This window comes from Mustela nigripes, chromosome 5 (assembly GCF_022355385.1).
Source record: "Mustela nigripes isolate SB6536 chromosome 5, MUSNIG.SB6536, whole genome shotgun sequence".
NCBI lineage: Eukaryota > Metazoa > Chordata > Mammalia > Carnivora > Mustelidae > Mustela > Mustela nigripes.
In genome coordinates this window covers 19513560-19531966 of record NC_081561.1, presented here as the reverse complement: position 1 = coordinate 19531966, position 18407 = coordinate 19513560, and the positions used below count along the sequence as shown (strand labels likewise).

The 18407-nt window shown below is 39.9% G+C and overlaps 1 protein-coding gene across 3 annotated transcripts in view; it reads right to left on the bottom strand.

Moving 5' to 3' along the window:
* Positions 1-18407, bottom strand: part of CDKAL1 (CDK5 regulatory subunit associated protein 1 like 1) — a 634401-nt gene that overhangs the window by 511653 nt on the left and 104341 nt on the right. For all 3 annotated transcript variants that reach the window (XM_059399529.1, XM_059399532.1, XM_059399531.1), the window contains one exon: positions 15601-15685. In XM_059399529.1, coding sequence (XP_059255512.1) covers positions 15601-15685 — 85 coding nt within the window. The remainder of the gene's footprint in view (positions 1-15600; positions 15686-18407) is intronic.

Sequence of the window (18407 nt, the reverse complement as noted above, 5' to 3'; positions counted from 1 at the left end):
AGTAATTCCAAAATGACTTTATATGCTTAATAGGATTAAAGAAATAACATATACATGGTGGGAAATGAGAGGTTTGTTTCTCGCAGCTCTAGAACGGAGTTACATATAAGAAAGGAGGGAAGGCTAGAAATAAACCCTATGCAGTTGAAATAGAATCAGAGAGAGTACTATGACCTCGTTCTTCTTAATAAATACACAGATAAACAGATACAGATACAGTCTGTACACATATATACATCTCCTAACTCTGTCCACTAACATTGCCTAGAAGCAATGGCACCCCGCTGGCAAAGAGCATACGGATTAGGGGTCTTTATACCAGTCACCAGTGAAAGGAACCAGGATCCATGGAGAAATGGCTCCATTCAGGACCGAAGCTAGGTTTACTCCATGCACCAGAAAGGAGTCACCAAAAGGAATTTATACTGGTCAACGCCAGAACAATTCAAGGAATAAAATAATGATAGTAAGAGATTATTATGCTCCACAAAATAAAGAAATAAACTTGACTCTATAATGAAGTAAACAGAAAGGAGTCTATGCTCTTCCTTATAGCAAGATTCCAATTAATTAATGTAGATACATAGTGGAAATAGAAAAATCACCGCTTGATAAATACTATAGTATTAACTGTTGCAGGCACGAATAATCAATGGCTAAATTTTATGGTGAAAGCATGATGAGAAACAGTATTTGCATAATCTCAAAGTATCACTAAGTACTTGTTCATTCCAAAGGGGGCGATAATAACTTTATACTGGAGAATGGCAAAAGCCACCAATTTAATGAAATAAATTTAACAACTAGTTACTACATGTTAACGTTAACTATAAAGAGACATTACAGCCCCCTCGTTATGACTGATGCACCGAGGACATGTGTCTGTCATTCTCGTAGTCTTAATCAAATGCAGAGCTGAAGCTAATCATGAGGACATGACAGAAAAGCCCCAATGAGGCAACATTTTACAACATAACTGACGAGTCTCCAAAAGTGTCAATGTCATAAAAGACAAAGACAGAGAAATTGTCCCATTGAGAGACATCGGCATGACAACTAAATGCACTGTGAAATCTAAAATGGGGCCCCTGAACTAGAAAAAAAGACAATGGGTGCATAAGAACTGTCTAACCATTCACTGTACTGGATCAATATCCATATCCTGTTTTGACAACTGCATTATGGTGATGTAAGACACGGGAGCATCACAGAACTGCAGTGAGGGGTCTGGGTGGGGGGTAGTCTCTGCACTCCTCCTGCATCTCTTTTCTAACTATGCTATCATTTCAAGGTGCAAGTTAAAAAAAGTTAAGGCTTTATCAAGTCCCAGTCAAAACATGTTCATAGACAATATTTACAATAACCATTTATTAGGAAAAACACTAAATGTCCATCAGAAGGTAAGTTAAATAAAATATGTACATAAGATAGAACAGTATTTCTAGGAATCCATGAAAAAGAGCACAAAGAAGTATTCTAGAAATCCATAAATGAAAGGATAAGGAAGCTTTATCTCTACCTGTATGGAATTATTCCAGAATGTACCACTGAAGAAAGAGAGGAAAGGAGAGAGAGAGGAGAGAACACGGAAGGGAAGCGGAGAACAGATGAAGAGCTGTTGCGATGCTTCTGGCTGCTATCAACAATAATGTAATCGGTGATTATATCCCTATCCTTGCAGACAAGTCTTTTCCTATCAGTAGGGGAGAGGGTAATAAAACAGAATTGCTAAATCAAGGGGCATACCTATTTTTTATTTTCATACCTATCAAAAAATTACTTTCCCGAAAGATGATAGTAATTCAAATATACTAGGATGTACCAGAAATGTATCACATTTCCCCACAATCTTAGGGGCACAGGATATCCTGGGGGAAGAAAATCCAAAATACTCAGCAAAATATGGCATCTCATTTTAATTTGTGTTTCTCTGACCACCAGTAAGGATGAAACTCTTTCATGTTTTCCTGCATTTCCTCCTCTATATATTGCTTATTCATACCGTTTGGAAATTGTCCAATTAAGCTGTTTCATTCAAGGAGCCCTTTAACATATATGACTTTATATGTTCATATAAATAGAAATCATTCATACATACATATAAATTTTATATCTTTAAAAATCTTTGGGGTTTTTTAAAATACTGATTTGGGTGCTTCAGGCCATACAGTAATTCAAACCATTAAGTCATTAAATTAATCGATTCCTTTTGATTATGATACTGGAGACTGCAACTGCCATTTAGTGGACAGAAGTCAGAAGTTCTCTAGGTCTTCTAATGCATAGGTTCATCCCATATAAAGAATTCCCTATGTCGTGTATGAATTCTCAATATCTCACTGAACATTAAAAAAATACTAGATTTTTAAAAATTGTATTAAAAAATATTAATAATATCTAGAATCTACATCTATTTCACATATAAACACAATGCATTTTTTAAACAGTTTCAGGAATCCAACTTTTATGAAAATGGAGGGGTAAAATCACACTCTGTTGCACTGAGAACTTTACAAAGACTAGTCATCTGCTTGAGAAAAAGGCGCATCACTAGAGAACGGCATTCTTGGTGTTTAAGCTAATAAGGCTACACATATACGACCTGCCTTCACTCCGCTCACATTCAGTGTGCTTCTAGATACACACATTCCTTGCATTTCCTATGGTATCTATGCCTGAACATTTACATTTTTAAAACATATTATTACCTTATCAAGTTTTGGTTTTCCCCTTTATATTAATTCCATTCAGAGCAGTGCTGTTATTATGTGTATAGGTAGATTACATTATTTATGAATTTCACCTCAGAATAATAAGGGTACAGTGCAATGTACTTGTCACACAGAAGGACCACGGAGCCTGCCAGGATCAGAACTACTGCCCTCAGATTACAGGAGAGTGAAGATTTCCCCAATTCCAGGTCTTTGACCTTTTCCTTCTCCTCCACTAGGATAAGGGTCGTCCTGCAATCCCCCTACCACAGTTAACCTTCTTCCTGAGACCCAGGGTCTCAGTCCCATCAGTGCTCTCCCCACACATCAGTTCTAAGGCTCAACCAGTTGCCCGAAGTTACGTAGGCAGTAGGACAATGAAGGCATCAGAAGGCATCAGAAACACAAACTCAAAGCACCATTTGTACGGGTTTGCTCAACGAATACCCATCAGTTCTACTGTAATTTTTTTAATTACCATTTTAAAATTAACTTGATCAAGCATACTAAAATCTTTGTTATTTATTAAAAATGGTAAAAATATCAAAAGTAAATTAACCTATGCTTCAACCCCGGATGACCAAAAAAACTATAAAATACACTGACATTTTCTCATTCAAAGAAAAGTAAGTCTTTCTCTTCAGTAGCTATCATAAAATACTGACATGTGTTTAAGGAAAGCATCAAATTAAACTTTTTAGTTTTGCCATAAACTTTTCTTATCTGACCCCTTATAACAGAAAAGAAATTTATGGGCTAGAAAACACATCACTGCCTGGCACAAAGGATGAGCTGTTGATTCTAAAACTTACTGTAAAGGAGATCCCTGACATACACATTAATTTGTACTTTTCCCAGCACAGTTTCTCTCATGGGATTCTGTCAACTTCTTTCTCAATGCATCTACGCTGAGAAAAGCAGACAAGCATGCACACACACAGACCTTCAAAAAAAGAAGAAAAATACTAAAGAATGGGTCATTAGAACATAAATTTGTCTGGGTAGTTCATAACAATGGTTCAACAGTGTATCTCTGCAAAGACACAAAAGACGCTGTTGCTGAGTGTTCAGGGTACATTCCAGGGTGAGAATTTGATAATCCTTAACTTTCCTGTAATAACGGCCAATGGCTCCAAACTACAGAAACTCTACAAGTTTTATAGGGCTCTTCCCATTGGTTAGATTTTTTTTTTTAAGATTTTATTTATTTATCCGAGAGAGAGAGAGAGAAAGAGAGAGATCATGAGCAGGGGGAAAGGCGTAGACAGAGAAGCAGACTGCCCACTGCCCAGGAAGCCCAACGTGGAACTCGATCCCAGGACCCTGGAATCATGAGCTGAGCCAAAGGCAGACGCTTCCCGGACTGAGCCACCCAGGTGCCCTCCATTGTTTAGAGTTTCAATGGTTACTTCTAAATCTCCACTTTTTTCACATTAGATGTACAACACTAAATTTCCATTTCAGTGAAAAACAGCATTGTTCTCAGCAGAAACAAACTTTTTAGAATTATATAAAATAGTGTTTTCTAACATTTAATTATAGACTGTATTTAAGGATCAACTTGTCTTCTACTTGGTCATTTAATTCCATGATATTCAATTTTAAACTCTTATTTTCTATCTAAATTCTTTTAAACTTCCTAGTTTCTAAACCAGCTTTATAATTATTGTATCACAAAACTGAATCTTAGAAACAATGAGATACCTTCCTTAATGGTTCCATGTCAAGTATGTTACCTGCAGGTCCTAGGATCAGAAAGTAACTGAAAATCCCAGTAAGTCCTTATCATCATTACCATCATCATCAACAGTACTAGTATTAGTGTTAGTGTGTGCAACAGCTAAGCCATGAACTCCTCCTACATATTTTGTTAGTACCTCATCAAAGCCAGGTCAGGATAACCAAAAAGGGAAGTTCTCAAATGGCACCTATGTTGTTTCCTAAATGTTCTTAATAAAGAAATCAGGAGAAAGGAGGGTCATTTGTCTAAAAGTATATTGAGAAACTAATTAATACACGGATCCTGACAAATAAGAAACCAAATCTAGGGGCACGTGGGTGGCTCGGTCGTTAAGCTGCCTTCAGCTCAGGTCATGATCTCAGGTCCTGGGATCGAGCCCCGCATCAGGCTCTCTGCTCAGCGAGAAGCCTGCTTCTCCCTCTCTCACTCCCCTACTTGTGTTCCTCTCTCGCTGTCTCTGTCAAAAAGTAAGTAAAATCTTTAATAAAAAAAAGAAACAAAATCTGTATTTTGTCCCAAAGATCATAATCTACAGCAAAGACATCAAGTCAGCCCCCAGATAAAGTTCTCCCTTCTCCCTTATCAACAGAACCCCAATTGTATTGGAGCAACAATGTAACCAGTCCAAAACAACAATCTATTTCCTAGCTTCCCTTACAGAGAGCAGTCATAGGATAGGGTTCCAACCACTGGGCTATATACACACAGTCTTGAGTGGGGCTTCCTATAAATCTTCTCTAAAGGAGGGACAAAGTCAAGGGGCACTGTCCCATTTGGTACTTACTCATTTTTAGAAAATACATATAATGGCTGGACAGTAACATTCACTTTACACCATAACAGAAAGATCAATAAAACTGCAAAGACCGAGCACGTACATCCTTAAATTGGTAAACCAAACCGGCAGCTTCCTAACGATGGACTTCACACATTACATGGGAAAAATAAATGCCCCATCTTATTTAAGCCTCTACATTTTGAGTTTTCTAGAACATGCAGCCTAACTTAATTTCTAAATGATGCAATCTATCAGAAAACAGGGATACAGAAGTTCTATGAAAAGCTAGAGAGGAAGATACCTGTTCTGACGGAGGCAGGGGAGAGTGAGGTCAAAGGAATAAACAGAGAAAGAAAGCAAACACATGACCCGGTTCTTTCATTTGTTCAACTCTCACGGTCAAGCACCGTTACCAGAGCAAGTTCCTGAGGGGCAGCCACCCTGACATAAGGTACAGACACAAGAAGAGATGGTTCAATACAGAATTACCTATATAGGGCAGCCATCCATAGCCATGTGGGGTTGTGTCTACAAGGCCTGGCATCTTTTTCTAAAACCCACAAAGGTGCTCTCTGGTCATCAAAGCCTGTATTCAAAGGTGCCTTAAGGATTGGCCTCAGCCCTTGAGCTATAAAAACAGGAATAGAAATAATCATAGGGTACTCTGAATAGGATTTGCCTCCACAGATGAGGCTATCAGCCCAAAAATGCAGTTGCATTTTACCTGTGCATTCTGTTTATTGTGCACAGCCACATGACCCAGTTTTCCATGATCACAGACAACCATGCCTTAACGTGGTCTAAGATCGAACCAACCCTTTAAACTGGCCCAGAGGACACCTAAGTGCAAACCGTCCGCAAGGAACAGAAACAGTTAACACATACGATCTTGGTATCATGTACCATGTATAGGTTTAAAGGTCAGATGGTTTTTTTATTTCATTTACTACAAGTTATTAAACAATACCACTGAGTGACTAAAAATTAAGAAAGATTATGTTTCTTACACTTAGAGCATACAATATGGGGAGAAAAAAAACACAAGAGTCTTTGTCTCTGTTGTCTAAACACACACACCAAGAATAAGTAGAATGTCTTTGAAACCAAAACAATAGGAAATCACTCTTGGCTGAAAGCACCAGCTCAGATCATGTTGATTTCTTCTTTAATCCTGCTAAAGCAAGTTTCTGCATGCTTTCCTGGGCCTCCACCTACAGAGCTGTTAGGACCACAGCCAACACATATATTTAATTACGTAAGTATTCAATGCTATCAGCCAGCTGTTGCCGGTACATAATACACTGACCTCTTTCACTTACTCTCTTGCTTAAAATGGCAAAAACAAAGCGACTGTTGATGTAACAGTAATCATGAAATATGCAAAATACTATTCACCAAAAAGATTTTAGATAACTGCAAAACTTGGTTTTGCATTTTGAAATGGCTTACTACATCTGAACTGCTTTTTCTCCTTCTGATTTGCAAAATAAGTTACTAATCCTTCAACTGTGAATTTAACCATTCCCTCCTTTGGTTTTGCTTAAGTCAACCAGAAGTTCAACCCCAAAATACACTTTCTCCTTTATTTGCAATCACATTTCTCCCTGGGATACAATACATAATAATCTCCCTATATTCCCCTTCATCTCTGTGTTTTTCCTTGGCTAGGGGACGAGCAACCTAAAGCCTGTAACAAGGAAGGAGCCAAAATCTGCTCTAACCTATATGACTCTTACCCTTCATTTTAGGGATCAACAGAGAGCTCTTCGTTTAGGTTTCCGGAAAGCCTAATGTTGTTCCAACATCATTATTTACCCCAGACTAGCTGATGGGGAAAAAAACATATAAAGTCCTTGCAACAACAGAAAATAGACTAAACTGAACCATGACTTAAGGCTTGAATAATACGAATCACACATGGCATGACAGTAGGACCTAATGCCTAAACAACTTCTCCAGAGAAATGTGGTCTTCAACAGTATTTCTGTCCGCAGAGATCTTACTGTGTGATTCCCTCACAACGTCCTTTCTCAAGTTCACCTTACCAATGCTTCTGCTTCCTCCCCTGCAATAGCCGTGTTGATTTTTTTCTTTAATTTGATGGCTTATCTGATGTTTTTTGCTCATTCTGTGAAACTAAACAATTTGATACTCAAATGTAAAATAAATGTACGATACTAACATAGCTACATTATGTGTGACGTACCTAACACAGAACAGTACACTCACAATGACACGCTGATGCATAGATAGAATGAGGCCAAACTCTCTTCCCCAAAAAGGAAGAATCAGTTCAATCTGACCCTACAAACATGTGTTGAGTAATTAGTTGCTTGTCAAACTCAAAGCCAAACCCTACCAGGTTTTTATCTACAACTTTTTCTTCTCCTCTGACTCCAGATGAGATGCTTCAATTGAGCCAAGGGTCAAGGTTCTAAAGCTGACCCAGTTCATTTGTCAGGGAGAACAAGGTCTTGCCATTCACAGCTGGACTTCTGCCAGCTTGACCAAGTGACCAGGCCAAGAAGTGACAAGAATTCCTACCCTACAATCCAGCAATGGCCCAACTGGTTATTTACCCAAAGGATACAAAACTATTGATTCAAAGGGATACATGCATCCTGATGTTCACAGAACAGCAACAAAAGCCAAATTATGCAAAAATCCCAAATGATGAATGGGTAAAGACGATGTGGGGTGTGTGTGTGTGTGTGTGTGTGTGTGTGTGTGTACGTACATAAAATGGAATATTACTCAACCGTCAAAAAGAACACAATCTTGCCATCTGCACTGCTATGGATGGAGCTAGACTACATTACACTGACCAAATTAAGTCAAGAGAAAGACAAATACCATATGACTCTACTCGTTATGGAATTTGGTGGGGGGGGGGGGGGGGGAAAAGAAAACCATAAAGCTAAGACTCAACTACAGAGAACAAACTGAGGGTTGCTGGAGGGGAGGTAGACAGGGGGGTGGATTAAATGTGTGATAAGAGATTAAGGAGGGCACTTGTGATGAGAACTAGGTGTTGTAGGTAAGTGATGAATCTATAAATTCCACTCCTGAAACTAGTATTACATAAAATGTTAACTAACTGGACTTTAAACAAAAACTTGAAAGGAAAAAAAAAAAACAAAACGATTTCTGACAGCCTTTACTACTTCCCTCTAGAGAGAAAATGCCGGCTAACAACGATAAACACAAGTTTCTTACCTCATTTAAGACAAGGGTCAGGTTTCTTCCTAGTTTATAAGTAAAATATAAAAAGAAAAGAGCATGATTTCTTAAAAAGAGGCTCCTTTAATATGATATCTGAAAATCAGAATTCTGTCTCTCCTCTTCCGACAAGGGATTCACAAGGGCCTTGGGGGACCATTCTTAGAAGAGTTGACAAGCAGTCTATTAATGATTTCTGTTTCCCAAGAAAAGGAAGATCAGAGGGTCAAAAACTCCATAAAAAAGAATTATCCTGAGGTCAGTAACCTGACCTCAAGACTCACAATCTAGTAGAAGGCCAAATATGTAAACGGACAATAAAATGTAATATTCAACAACAGATGTTTGTATGGGATCAAGAAGTAGCAGAGAATAGAGGATGATTAACTCTGTGGACCTTGGAGGTAAAGGGTGGGAATTAGAAGGAAGATGACCTTACAGATGATATTACTTTTGATATGAGTTCCAAAAGATGAACAGGTTGCCAGGCAGGACTGTGTGTCTGTGTGTGTGTGTGTGTGTGTGTGTGTGTGTGTGTGTGTGTGTGTAAGGGCACACACGGGCATACAGGCCTGCATCTGGGAGAAAGGGGAGCCTATTACAGGGGAAAGGAAGACCATATGCAAACACGAAATCCTATCATGTGGGGGAGAGGTAGAATTCTGTCAAGGAGTGGCAGGAAAACAAGTTAGAGAGGGAGGCGAAAACGAGATTTTGTACAGAGACCTTGTTACACTAAGAGATTTAATCTTCCTCCCGGAGCTGGGAAGGACCCAGCCCAGGGTGTGAAGGAGCGCAGAGCACAGACTGGCAGAAAAGCAGCAGAGAACGAGCCGGAGTTCTGCTGTGAAACGAAGAGCAAGAGAGAACAAGGCCCCGTAACGCCCGCGGTAACAACAGGCACGCGCGGAAAGGGCTCCCGCCAGATGTGTGTCTAGTTCATGGCACTCTGAGGGAACATGAGGAAACAGAGGTTCGCTGCAAGTTCCCAGAGAACGTTTACTACCACGTAAGGACCATAACGCTAATTAACATCAAATGAGAAAAAAGAGGAAGTAGAAGGCTCAGAAGGAGAAGGAAAAGGTAATTTTTTTTAAAAGATTTTATTTATTTGTCAGAGAGGGAGAGCACAAGCAGGGGGAGCAGAAGGCAGAGGGAGAAGCAGGCTCCCCACTGAGCAAGGAGCCCAATGTAGGGATTGATCCCAGAACCCTGGGCTGGATCATGACCTGAGCCAAAGGCAGATGCTTAACCGACTGAGCCACCCAGGTGTCCCAGGAAAAGATATTTTAGAAGTAAAGGAATCAAAGAAAACTCAGAGACTATCTAAAAGAGGACAGTGCAAGCAAACAGGACAGGCAACAGGAGGGGACACAGCAGCTGGGGAAAAGGTTCCGTGCGATGACCAGATGTGTCTGGGACTCATCTGAATAGAGAAGGCCGGGAAGCAGTGGGATGCACAGGTCTGATCTTGGACGGGGAGCTAAGGGTCGGAAACAGCAATGTGCAAGTGATCAGCACACAGACAGTATCTACACAAGTGAAGGAGATGAGGGGGAAAATGACAGGAGGAAATGTAAACTCGTGTCAGCACAGCGCTGTTCGGAGACCCACACCTGGTCTACGACACATGCTCAGCCCAACGGTCCAAAACTCCCAACTAACATTCCATACGGAGGGAAACTTTGTGGCGAGCAGGGAAGACTGAAGCCACGAGGCTGTGAGTGGTAAGATCACACAGGGCCTCCGGTGGCTGCCACGGACAGTTTAAGCAAGGACATAAAATACACAATGAACCAAAGGCATCTCATACAACTAGAGAAGCCAGAACTAAAACATCTAAGTTAAAAAAAAAAAAAAAATTCCATAATGTACAGTATAAAAAACTAGTTTAACAGAACAACTTGTGTCACCTGACCTGTGTTTTGCAAAAGGCCCAAACTAAAGCCTACTGTTACTTTTGTCTTTCAGTGCCAATTATTTTTATTAGAAAAAGAAAAAGATAACTGATTGCTAAAGAATCTAGGTTAACAACAGAATCAGTCAAGTTTTTTATTTCCTTATAAGCTGGATAATTATTAACTGAAAAGCCAAGCACTTCTCTGTTCTTCCTAAATTGGGTTTAAAACATTTCACAAATCCAGTTTGAAAGAATACTATCACAATTAAGAACTCCAGGTTAAATCTAGGTAAAGCAAAAAAATCATTTCATAATAAGAATGACTGTCCATTAACTTCTATGTTCTGTCAACAGAACATCCTACACCCAGAAGATGTTACTCAAAGTCAACACTGTCTCAACACAAACTTTTCCTCTTTGTTCACTCCTTAAATCCTAACTGTTCTTTCGAGTAATTTCACTCAGATGTCTAAACCATCCCTTTAACATTACCATTTATTTCTATAGCAAAGGTGGTTCAAAGAACTAGTGATTCTTGTCTACCCACTATCAGCATGGCTAAACCACACTGCCCGTTTGGGTTAATAACGCCCAAGGTCAAACAGAGGTTGACAGTCCATGATCAAAGCAAGCTGGCTATTCTTTCTGTCATTTATATAGAACACACAAGATGTGTTTATTTTTACCAGCCTCTGAATGACCTCCTTTAGGTGGCACAGAAAAGATCCCACATTTCTATAAAGCATTAACCAAAGGAGTTTTTTTATTTGATACTCTCATTAAGAGCAAATTTTATTTTTTTGAAACTTTTGATCTTTTTCATTTATTCAAGAGCCCCTCAAGTTAAAGGCCATATTGTCTAAATCAAATTGGTGTAATGAATAAAACAAGGACAGGGCAACTAGCAAAGGCTCAAGAAGAAAGAGTATACATCCAACAGGCTGCCATCACAAAATATGGGGCTCATTAGTGACTTTTTTCAAAACTACTGAAGGAAACAGCATCTAAGATTTCAAAGTTCAAAAGGCAGCCCCTCCCCCCAAAAATCACTCAACTCCATTTTCACTACTAACACTCCTACTCCTTATCAATCTGAACACTAGTAACACAAACACTGTAAAAACCCTCATAATCCGATCAACTAGAAGAGAGCCAGTATAAAGTACTGAGCAGCCCAGCCTACAGACAAATACAGACAACCATTTTCCTATCCGGTATGCTACTTTGCCTAGATTAGGGAATTATTTAAAGACGGAATATTTTATCATCAGCACTAGTTATAAAATGAAGTCTTCCAAGTAAGTTTAAGCCAATATTCTCTTTGGCCAGCCTTAAATAAAACTCCCCACAATACACAGCGTGAAGTCTGACCACCACCACCACCGGGGTCGGTGGGGGGATGTGGGGGGCATGGGAATCGGTCCATGGCTACCTTGTCTGGATTACACAATTCATGGATCTGAATCAAGGAGAGGAATGATTCAAGAATCTTAATACCAACGGTATCAATCACACGAAAGAGGGTAAATCCCTTAAAGTTCTCTTTCTTTGTTCCTGTTAAAATGAGATGGCTGACTGGCTGGTGGCTCAACAGAGAGAAAAATGAGATGATAAGTGATTAAAGACAAACTATTTAAATACCACACATACACTGGAAGAGACACAAAGGCAGAAGGTCAGAAATGATGACACACTCAGGAAATGAGTGGCAAAGTGACGCCATCATTATTTGTGCAAGATCTAGGCTCACGTTTGTGAATCTCTAAATTTGAGCTTAAGGGATTAAGTGAAACAGAACAAGGAGAAGGGAAATAGTCCATCAGACTCTCCTAGCATTTCAGTGTTGTCTCACTACATCAGACTCTCCTAGAAATTCAGTGTCCTCTCACTATGATCAAAAGAACCCAGGTGAGAGAGGAGGCCGAAGGGAAAAGATACAGTGTAACGTACAGGATGCGAGAGTTTACAAAGTATCCATCTTCGGTATCCTTTGTTAGGGGATGGTGATGACCAGGAAGAAGGCATCAGAATGAAGGGAAAAGCTTGACAAGAGTAGGTAATCTATCACTGAACGTCCCTAAATGTACACATGTCCCTTGAATTTGACATTTTCTCAGTGCTAATTGTTATTGTGTCTTTTAGCAGATTATACTTATTCTGGAAACAAAGCAAATGCTAACATAGGTGTTCTGTTAACAAGAACTAGTTGTGATTATCAAAAGCCTTCAAAACCATTAAAAAAAAAAAAAACATTTAATCACCTGTAACCCTGTTTTTACACTTTCTTTCAATCAAGCAGATGAGCGCATTAAAAACCTATGCTGGCCGGCACCGGCTCTACAGTGGTTCAAATGACAGCTCTCTTAAGGGATTACTTCACGGAATCATTCAAACACCAAGTCATTACTGAGAACCACATTCACTATCTGGTTCATGTACATAACAAAACCCACTGACACAAGCTATATTTGAGGTTCTAAATAAACTTTTAGAAATAGTCTAGCAGCACAGCCATTAGTTACATTACAAAATGGAGAATCCGAGAAACTAAATTCTCTGGATTCTGCACTGAGGGGGTATCAGCAGCACCAAAATATCTTTACATCTTATTTACCTTTCTCTGAGGGAAAGAGTAGATAACCCGGGGACATAACAGACTTCGCGGGAAATGAAAAGCATTCTTTCGAAAGGAGCAGCATCTGGGAATCGTCATTTGTGGCTCGCTGTCACTCCCCTCCTCCTCCTCCTTCTGACCACAACTCAACTCCCCTGTGCCCACCCCGCATCACCTCCACCTCTTCTGCTTCCCACCACAGTGCCAGTAAGAACTCCTCTCTGTTCCTTCTGTAGTTTCTGACTTGAGGATGCCATCCCATTCAGCTATCACTTCTATGCAAAAAAAATATAAAATCCTTATCTCTTAGTCCTGGTCTCTGGTAACGGCTTACCTGACAGCTTTTCCTGGGAAGCACAGCAATAAAATGGTTCAACACAGTGACTCTGGGCTGCCTAGGCTAAAAGTCCCCACTCCTGCCTTTATGACCAGCCTTAGAGAACTTCCTCTGGAAAAGAGTCACTTCGTCTGTAGAAGCAGAATAAAACTGTCACCTACAAGTCAGGGACAGACTGCAAGAATTGCACTGGGTGATGCCCAATTAAGGACAGCATTTCGGACGTACCCAGCACTCAGAAGGACTCGATAAGGATCAAACAGGACCATCGCTTTATCGGAGTACTTAGCTGTGGCTTCAAATAACGGCCTGTTCGAAACCAAAACACGTCTTCCCTCCAGCTGCCCTCCCCATTGGGCACTCCCCACTGCATTCAAGCCGCGGGTCTCGGAGCCATACTCGACAATGTTGAAAATAGAAAGAATTCTTCCTTCTTTAGTCAACTCCTTTCTTCCAAACCCAAGTGTCTCTCTGGGAGATGAGGCCAACAGCCCCTCCACAAGCACAGCTCTCACCAGCCACGGGCTCCTGATCTACGCTCACCCCTGCACCCAAGCATCCTTCACACTGCTCCAGGAATCAATCCCAAGAGACCTTGGGAGCAAACACGGCTAGAAAATGAGTATTTCTTTTAAATTACTTTGTATAGTAGTGTAACAACAACAACAAAAAAAATTACTGCACAGGTAAAAGGAGAATGGATAGATTTTTAAAATAACAATAATAATAATGGTACGGGGACAAAGCAGTTATCCCTACATTGTTAGGAGATAATATCTGAAACATGTACAGATGCTAAAGGAAGAAATTACACACTTCTGGAGGGTCAAAGGAGACCTAAATACCTTATTCACGAACTGGAAAACTCAAAATGTAGAAAGATGCCAATTCTCCCCTCAAAGTCATCAAGACAGTCTCTCTAATGACAATCAGAATCACAAGAGTATTTTCCTTGAACTTCGAACCTGGTATTAAAGTTATATAGAAGGACAAAGGACCGAGAAAAGCCAAGACACTCTTGATATCTACCAAATATTTTGGCTTAGTATGAATCTGTATTAATCACTGACTGTGTAGAATCATGCCAGAATAAACAAAGAGGTCAACGGAACCAAAGAGAGAGTCCAGGGACAGACCCAAACATCTACGGACACTCAACATGACAGAATGGGCAATACTCAGAAAAAAGGGAAAAAAAATGGATTTTTAAGAAACAAGAAAAGATACTGAAGAAATTCAGTGATTACATGGAAATAAAATAAAATTGGACCTTCTTCCTGGGACCACACGACAAAAATTAACTCTAGATGGATTACAAATTTAAATGTAAGAAGTAAAAACCCTCAGACATTTAGATGACAATACCAGAGAATATCCTAACTTCAAGACAGAGAAAGTCTTCTTAAATAGTAAGAACACAGACTCCAAAGGAAAAAAAATAAAGTATAAGCCAGAATTTCTCTTCATCCTAAGATCCCATCAAAGAAAGTGAAAAGACAAGTCACAATTGATGTTTGCAGCCTGTATAACACGGAAAGATTAGTAGACAGAATACATAAAATAATCCCACGAATAATAAAAGACAACTCAACAGGAAAAAATATTTAAAAAGCCATTTCACCAAAAAAGTAAGTCCAAATAGCTAGTAAACATATAAAAAAATGTTCAACATCATTAGAAGTCACAGAAATGCAAATTAAAACCACAGTGAGGTATCACCTGTACCACAAGACTGCAAAAATTTAGAAATCTGACAATATGAAGAGTTGGCAAGAAAGCAGAACAACTCCACACATCCCTTACCACTCAGAGTGAACACTGGCACGCCCGTCCACGAGAAGGAGCTTGACATTACTCAAGTCTGAACACACACACGCCTGTGACCCAATAATTCAACTCTCAGGTACATAAACTAAAATAACTCTTGCACAGGCACACCAGAAAACACATTCAAAATATTCACAGCAGAAGTGTTCATAAAAGCAAAATGCTGGGAAAACTCTGATCAGTAAACGGTAACAAATTCATTCAGTGAAATGTAAGAATGACCAGTGATTTCACATCGATCAAAGGATAAATCTAAAATCCTAATGAGGAAAATGTAACTTCTTAGAGTAAAGCTTCATTCTTTATCAAAGTCAAAACAGTATAATCTTACAAGTCCAACTCCTATTCTTTTTGACACATACTAAATATTTATGTTAGGGAATTTTTTTTTAAATGGATCTCCTCAACTTATCTTCACTTATATTTAAAAAACAAACAAACAAAAAACAGGAAAAAAAACAACTTCCACTTACTTAATTGAGTTTCTAAAGTGGTCTTCAGCTGGGTTTTTTACAGTACAACTATTCAGGAGCCATAAATCTGCGTCTGATGCATTTTCTATTAAAAAACAAATATAAAATAGAAATTTCAGTATCACACTTAATCACAGCTCACTTGCGCAGCACTGAGACAGACAGAGGCCGTGGGCAGTCACGTAAACCCATAACTGCCTGACACAAGGGGCCCGCTAGACGCATGTGGAAATACGTGTGAGAAATATAAAAATGTATACCCTGTGCTGTATCTTTTCATTTAAAATATAAAGAAAATAAGCATTTTCTTCCCTTATATTCGATACTTGAAAGTACTTTATTTTATTGTTAAAGATTTTATTTGTTTATTGACAGAGATCACAAGTAGACAGAGAGGCAGGGAGAGGGAGAAGAAGAAGCAGACTGTCCACTGAGCAAAGAGCCCGACGGGGGGCCTAATCTAGGACCCCGAGATCATGATCTGAGCCGAAGGCAGAGGCTTTAACCCACTGAGCCACTCAGGCGCCCCAATACTTGAGAGTATTTTAAAACTTCCAAAAACTTAAGTGGAACCAGCCTCACCTTCCGAGTACGCAACCTCATTGCTCCCTTTTGGACTGTGTCAGTATGTTTTAGGCACAGATATTTTCATATACCAAATATTCTGCAGCCTAAGAAGTTATTAAAAATATACTTTGTCAGGGCGCCTGGGTGGCTCAGTGGGTTAAAGCCTCTGCTTTCAGCTCAGGTCATGATCCCAGGGTCCTGGGATCGAGCCCCGCATCAGGCTCTCTGCTCAGCAAGGAGCCTGCTTCCCCCCTCTCTCTCTCTGCCTGCCTCTCTCTCTACTTGTGATCTCTGTCAAATAAATAAATAAAATATTACATATATATATACACATATATAAATATATGTGTATATATATATACACTTTGTCTTCCCTGAAAAAGTTAATGATTTACCTCAAAGTGAGACTCTCATTCCTCTCACCAATTTGATCAACTACTGTTTTGTATGTGGTCCCCCCCAGCCCCTACCGCATCCGCAGGGAAACATTCCAAGACCCCCCAGGGTATGCCAGAAACCACAGATAACAGTGAACCCTAAAGATGCTATAGGCTTTCCTGCACATACAGACCTATGATAAAGTTTCATCTACAAATTCAGCACAGTAAGAAAATAACAGCAGTAATAAAATAGAACAATTATAACCACATACTGTAAAAAAATAAATAAATAAATACTTATGTGAACAGGTCTCTCTCTCTCTCTACCTCTCTGTAAAAATACCTTATTGTACTCTGCTCACCCCCTTCCTGTGCTGCTGGGAGATGGTGAATGCCTGCGTGATGAGAGGGTAAGACGTCTGTGTGAGGAGACGAAGGGACATGGACACACGCGCTGGGGCACAGCAGCATGCTGCTACTTGGCCTTCTAGCAATACGGCACGGGGGTGGGAGGGGTTCACTTGCTTCTGGACTGTGGTTGACCGCGAGCACCTGAAACCGCAGGTAAGGGAGAGGGGCCGCCGTACTGTGATGAACTCACCGGCAAAGCAACCAATAACCGCAACCCATCCAGTTTAGGAAAGGCCTTTGTAAATGCCTCACGTGTTCACTGCTATTCCCACTACCTTGATGCCTAGCGGGACATACTCGTTAAAACCGGACGACCACAAAGAAAGGAAAACCAAAACTGAAAACCGCAGCACCTTCCATGTACGCCAATGTAGGAGCAGAAGCTAAGGTCAGTGACAAACGGATGTCTAAGCAGCTAAGATCAGAAGGACAAACGGATGTCTGCACACACATCCTCCTCCTGGGAAGGGAACCCCAAGTGACAGCATGATGCCAAACGGAGGGCGACCACATCAAAGCTTCTGGTGAACTGGCAAAAAGTTTTTTCCAAACATTTGATTATAAAAGTCGGAATCCAATGAATCCAATGAATATACCAAAATGCCTACAAAATTACCCAACTTTTTGACCACCCCTCAAAAGAGAATGTCCTTTCCAATGAACACAAGAGTTTCTTAACCAATTATTTCCAAACTCAGTTTTTTGTTAGTATATCTTAACTTATTATTGTCAAAACACACTATTTACAAGCAAATATCAGTCAGTAAACCACCATAACATAATGAGGATTTACTATATGCCAGGCTCTCCTCCAGGCACAGGGGAGACGGCTGTGAGAAGAGTTTATACCCTCAAGGAGTTTAGGTCTTGAGGAGGAAGTCTGATGAAAACAAACAACAGAAAAACAAGGTAATTTCAGGTACTTTGGTCAATGCTATTAAAATGATAAGAGACATTAATGGACAAAGAATAATTAGGTCGGAAGAGTTGAGACTCAAGTAACACAACACCATGCAAAGACCATGCAAAAGCCAAAAAAAAGAGCATTTCAAGAAGAAAATCCTGCAAGTATAAAGGCCATGAAGTAAAAGTGAACTTGTCGTGCTCTAGGACCAGAGAGACCAGTGTAGCTGAACTGGACACTGGGAAAGTGGGAATAGAAAGGTCGGAGAGGCAGGCAGCAACCAGAGTATCTGGCAAGTTCAGAACTTCACACTGTATTATAAAATTACAGGAAGTCACCATTGGGTTTCAAACACCTAACTGCTACTTTGGAAAGCCCATTCTAGAAGCGCCATGAAGACTACAGATGGGGCAAAAGTCAAGACCAATGGGGAAAAAGTAAAGGCAAGAAAACCAGTTGGAAGTTGACGCACGGGTGTAATAGGAATATGTGAAAGAACATGGTAAGTTGACGCACGGGTGTAAGTAGGAATATGTGAAAGAACA